Raw genomic sequence first — 6000 nt, 5'->3', positions numbered from 1 at the left:
AACTTGCTTCCCTTGGGGTTTCCCAGAGGAACCTGAAACCAGAGACTGCTGAGACTGGAAAGAACCCAGGGATCTTTAGAAGCTGTCGCCGCAGTAAAATGACTAAGAATGGATTGCCCCAGGATATTAGCTAGGACTGTGATGCAGACTTCCTAGATGTCCGGGTTTCTACCAAGGGAACAAGTCCGCAGATAGCAGAAGCCCTTTTTGCAGCACCGACCACTCCAGCGCGGGAGGCTTGAGCACCCAGGCAGACACAGAAAAGTCTTTTGAAGAACTCTTCCAGTCCAGAGATCAGCTTGCTCTGACTACCTCTTCCTGCCCTCACTCAACCGCTGGGACAGCGCCACTGCCACCCTTCCTCTGCCTCTGGGTGGAGGGTAAGGACAGGAGCTGACCAGCGCCGCCCCTCCCGGTCAGGAGGTGGAGATCCCAAGGGCCCTGCGATTCAACACCCACTTCCCCCTCCCTCTGCCCCTATATCACCGGTACCCCCTCCTCCTTCTCTTTTCCCTCCTCCCTGGAGACAGGGGAGGAGAAAAGGGGAGCTCGGGTCGTCATGACTGAGCTGCCGGCAAAGGATCCGCGGGCACCCCACGCGTCGACAGCCGCGCCCTCCCCCACCCACGTCGGGTCCCCCTCGCTTGGACGCTTGGACCCCTGTATCTTTCAGAGGAGCCAGCCCTCGGACGCAGTGTCTGTAGTCTCGCCTATACCCATTTCCCTGGACGAGAGACTGTTCTTCCCTCGGTCCTGCGAGGGTCCGGAGTTCCCAGGCGGAAAAGCACAGAACCAGCAGTCGCTGTCCGAAGTGAAAGGAGCATTCTCTGGAGTCGACGCCACTCGTGGGGCAGGGGGGAGCAGTTCCAGAGTCCCGGAGAAGGACAGCAGACTCTTAGACAGTGTCTTAGACACTCTACTGGCGCCCTCGGAGACTGAGCAGAGCCACAACAGTCCTCCAGCCTGCGAGGACATCACATCTTGGTGTCTCTTTGGATCGGAGCTTCCAGAAGAACCCCGCAGTGTCCCTGCTACCAAGGAGTTGTCCCCGCTCATGAGCCAGGCAGAGAGCAAGGCTGGCGACAGCTCCGGGACAGGAGCGGGGCAGAAGGTATTGCCCAAGGGGCTGTCACCACCCCGGCAGCTGCTGCTCCCGACCTCAGGGAGTGCTCATTGGCCCAGGGCAGGAGTGAAGCCTTCTGCGAAGCAATCTGCAGTGGAGGAGGAAGAGGAGGAGGACTGTGGTCTAGAGACTGAGGGCTCCGCGGGTCCGCTTCTAAAGAGCAAACCTCTAGCACTGGAAAGCACGAACAGCGGAGGAGGAGTTGTAGCCAGCGCTCCCGCAGCGGCCCCAGGAGGCGTCACCCTGGTTCCCAAAGAAGATTCCCGATTTTCTGCTCCTAGGGTCTCCTTGGAGCAAGACGCTCCCCTGACGCCTGGGCGCTCCCCACTGGCCACCACACTGGTGGATTTCATCCACGTGCCCATTCTGCCTCTCAACCACGCGCTCCTGGCCGCCCGCACCCGGCAGCTGCTGGAGGGGGACAGCTACGACGGCGGGGCCTCAGCCCAGGGCTCCATTGCCCCTCTTCGAGGCTCGCCCTCCGCGCCTTCACCGCCGGTGCCCTGCGGAGACTTCCCAGACTGCACCTACCCGCAGGACGGCGACCCCAAAGAGGACGCGTTCCCTCTCTATGGCGATTTCCAGCCGCCAGGCTTGAAGATCAAGGAGGAGGAGGAAGGAGCCGAGGCAGCTGCGCGCTCACCGCGCCCCTACCTGGTGACTGGAGCCAGCGGTGCCACCTTTCCAGATTTCCCGCTGGCGCCGGCGCCGCCTCGAGCTCCCTCCTCCAGGCCCGGAGAGGCTGCGGTGGCCAGCGGCCCCGGCAGCTCTGCGGTGTCGCCCGCGTCCTCTTCGGGATCCGCGCTGGAGTGCATCCTGTACAAAGCTGAGGGCGCGCCGCCCACGCAGGGCTCGTTCCCGCCGCTGCCCTGCAAGCCACCGACCACCGGCTCCTGCCTGCTCCCGAGGGACAGCTTGCCCACCACTCCGGCTGCCTCGGCAGCCCCCGCCATCTACCCGCCGCTAGGTCTCAACGGGCTCCCGCAGCTGGGCTACCAGGCCGCGGTGCTCAAGGACAGCCTGCCCCAGGTCTACACGCCATATCTCAACTACTTGAGGTGAGCACCTGCCCCGGCCCTGCTCTGCCCCACCCTCCAGCTGCTCAAGGTAGCAGGGTGTCCGCGGGAGGTCTAGGCCTTAGAGACAGGGCACCCTCTTGCCTGTGCCTCTTTTCTTTTTAGGTTTTCTCGGGGCTTAAAAGAGGTGCAGAGAGTTTTGTTGCACCCTCCCCCAAACACTGAAAACTTCTGAAGCGAGACTACCCTGTTCCAAAGCCTGCAGAGATTGTCCTGAGAACCTGGGTGTTGGGATGCCTTCTAGTGGGTTGAGTGCTTCCTTAGATTCATCAAATACTTCCTGAGAAGGACATGGACCCTTTGTGTGTGTGTGTGTGTGTGTGTGTGTGTGTGTGTGTGTGTGTGTGTGTGTGTGTGTGTGTTGGAGAGACTGAGGCACTAACGCACAGGTCCTCTGGGAGGGGTGGGGCCTAAATGTGGCTTCAGAACTGAAAGCAGAAACACCTCAGGGATCTGGGCATGTCTCTGGCCCAGTTTTTCCTAGGAATCTCAAGAGTGAAGTAAACTGCAGGAGGGAGGAATTTGGAAGGTGGGTTTAAACTCAAGTACAGTGCAGCCAGAGCATTGCATCCTCGTGTTGCTCCAGCACCCCTATTTTCCTCATACCTGTTTTCAAAAACATCAACTTCACATACTGAAGTAATGGAATGTGGAAAGAAAAAACACTCGGATTTGTAGTCTCCTGTGTTGTGACCAGGCAAACTAAAGTCAGTGTGTTAACGATACCTTAAAATAACATCTATATTTATGTTTTGGGACAATCAGTCTTTACAGGGTGGTGTTTTCAAAACGGAACCACGGCTAAGTTAGTTCACTTAAACTCCCAAAACTCAGCCATGTTTGCTGTGACCCAGCATTCCGGAAGGATGTCACATTTCATCCTCCAAAGACAGAATTCCTTCTGTATAAGGAACTTTTTTTAAATGGGAGTGTCTAGCTTTGTGAACATGAGAGGATGCTCTGGCCCATCTTTTATGACTGTTAAGGAATAGCTAATAACTTGCAAGTTCAATGAATTCAATATAGGCAGTTTATGAAGTAGCAAGTTCAGTTCACCTGACTGTGTGTGTGTGTGTGTGTGTGTGGGTGGGTGGGTGGTCCTGGGAGCTGGGGATGTGGCTCAGTTCCTAGAAAGGTTGCTGCTTACCCATCATACACTAAGCCCAGATTTCTGTCCCCAGCCCCCAGCACCTCATAAACTGGGTATGGGGGAAAATCCTCTATTCCTAGCACTTGGAGGCTGGAGGCTGAAAGTTCATGAGTTCAAGGCCTGTGTCTGGTATGTCAGAAGTTTAAAGCCAACCTGGCTTTATGAGCCCTTTATCAAAAAACTAAAACACAAACTCAAAATATGACTAAAATGTTTCTGTGTAAAAAAGGCTTTGGTGTCATCAATGCCAGTTTAAGAAAGCTTTCTTTATCAGACGGCAGGGAACCTAAAACTAATTGGAGCCTGCTTTGCATTTCAAGGCCAGATTCAGAAACCAGCCAGAACCCACAGTATGGCTTTGATTCCTTACCTCAGAAGATCTGTTTAATCTGCGGGGACGAAGCGTCTGGCTGTCACTATGGCGTGCTCACCTGTGGGAGCTGCAAGGTCTTCTTTAAGCGGGCAATGGAAGGTAGGCAGACTCGTCCTCAGGCTTCATCTCCATTTCCGCGTCATGGAGCTAAACGAATACTTTTTTACATTTCAATTATCCCTTGTTTCTAAGAAACGATGGCATTTCTTTATACCTTAAAATGTGATGCTATTTTAACAGTATGTGTGGCCTACAACGCCCGAGAGTCGCTGTGGTTGGCTGTTGTAACTTAATGATGCGTGGCACACTTCAAACAGTTCATTCTAGTTCCGACGCTGGGGACTGTGCCGCCGTTCAGTGACTCTCCTCCTCTCAATATGCAGTTTTATTCTAGTGCCAAAGTCATTGGTAGCTACTGCATAAATCAAACACCGGGTTTTATAGCAAAAGAAAAGTTATGTAATTAAAGTTATATTACATGTTCAGAGTGTGGTTGCAAATACATGGCATATTTATACACGTTGGAGAACATCTGATACAACTGCAAATTCTGTTTGAATTTTCTGTAAATACATAGTGATGTGTGTGTGTGTATATATATATATATAGTATATAGTATATATAATTCTAAACAAAAGTCTAGTTTTTTGCTTAACATAGTCTTATGTGTACAAGAGGTCAGGAGCAGTTGCTTATAATAACTGGACAACCTGAATATCACAGTAACACAATTTCCCTAAGACTATCTTGCTTTAAGTAAAACATGCACTTTTTTTTTCTCTTTGGTTTATCGAGACAAGGTTTCTCTGTAGCTTTGGCGTCTCCCCTGGACTAGCTCTCATAGACCAGGCTGGCCCTGGACTCACAGATATCCACCTTCCTCTGCCTCCCAAGTGCTGGGATTAAAAGCATGCGCCACCACCACCAGGCTAAAACAAGCACATTTTTAAAGAACATTTTAGTTACCTTCCATAGAAACATTTTAAAATTTCTTCCATCTCCGTAAACTCCAAGTCAAATATGTTTACCTTTGAAGATAAGAATACAGTTAAAGATCGTGTCACAATTTGATGCAGGAAATAAATGTATTTTCTAACAAGCTGACACAGAATGCTGAGGTCACTCGTGGGCCAAGGCTGAGATGACATGACCACACTTGTCAGCTGTCTGGTCTCCTCTTTCCTAGGGGTCTGAGTTTTAACCGGCCCTGCCCACTTATGAGCGGCCATGGAGAAACTGATGCCTTAATACTTTCAGGGATTCCGGGGGGCTGGGGGGCTCTGCATAGAAATATGTGTCTTTTGTTCATGTTTAGAAGGTATTTCTTCAGAATGATTTAAGTGATATTGAATGTACTCCACTTCAAGGATCCCCAAGTTCACTGAGGCACCCTTCAGCAGCAAGTCTGGGGCAAGCAGGAACACCTTAACTCTTGTTAGTGGAGTCTTGAGTACTCCTTCCACGTTAGTGGTCCCTGTATTCTATAGCATCCCTAGGCTAGTATAAATTTATAATTGAGCATCTTCTTTTAGATCCTCCAAAGGCCAATTATTGTAGCCTATTTCTGTTTTACAGATAAGCCAGTCTCAAAGACACAAATCTGGGTAATTATTAACTGATTCTCAGTGGATATCTATTAATGCTTTTAACTGTAACGTTTTGAGTTAAATGGTACCTGCAACATGTGCTTTTGCTTTGCAGAAGTTACTGCACCAAATACATGCACAGAATTAGGATCATCTAAGTCATTGCCGTTGCAGTAGCATCTCAGTTTGCTCTCAAAAGACACTGTAAGGCACTGTTATAAAACAGAGCAGAAATAAAGCACCTCATTCAGCAATACTTACTAGAAACAACTAAAAATAGATATTCAGAAATCCTTTTATAAATCCTTTGTGAAGTTAGAGCAAGGTTGCAATACTTCATGGGTATGTGTGTAGCAATTATTATGTGCTTCCTATATGTAGATTCATGCTAAATGTTCTCTTCTATGACTTTATTTCCCTCTGTCTTGAATACAAAATGGGGGTAATATAGCTGAAGGGTTACTATATATAAAAATAAAACATTTCAATAAAGATTCTCATTAAGAACACAGATAAATACTCATAAAATTTAGGAGATTATATGGTTTCCTGTGGGAGCAGAGGGGAGAGCTTGAGAGCCTTCTTTTTCAAGAGTGTGTGTGTGTGTGTGTGTGTGTATGTGTGTGTGTGTATGTGTGTGTGTGTATGTGTGTGTATGTGTGTGTGTATGTGTATGTGTGTGTATGTGTGTG

The 6000-nt window shown here is 49.8% G+C and overlaps 1 protein-coding gene across 1 annotated transcript in view; it reads left to right on the top strand.

Moving 5' to 3' along the window:
* Nucleotides 1-538: 538 nt before the first annotated feature.
* Pgr (progesterone receptor) overlaps nucleotides 539-6000 on the top strand; it is a 65233-nt gene continuing 59771 nt past the window's right edge. The window contains exons 1-2 of the mRNA XM_048433387.3: nucleotides 539-2181; nucleotides 3670-3821. Of these exons, the coding sequence (XP_048289344.3) occupies nucleotides 560-2181; nucleotides 3670-3821 (1774 nt within the window). The 5' untranslated portion in view covers nucleotides 539-559. The remainder of the gene's footprint in view (nucleotides 2182-3669; nucleotides 3822-6000) is intronic.

This window comes from Myodes glareolus, chromosome 4, assembly GCF_982192425.1.
Source record: "Myodes glareolus chromosome 4, mMyoGla1.1, whole genome shotgun sequence".
In the NCBI taxonomy this organism is placed as follows: Eukaryota; Metazoa; Chordata; class Mammalia; order Rodentia; family Cricetidae; genus Myodes; species Myodes glareolus.
Note: the sequence above shows the minus strand (reverse complement) of the source record. Positions and strands in the feature narration are given on the sequence as shown.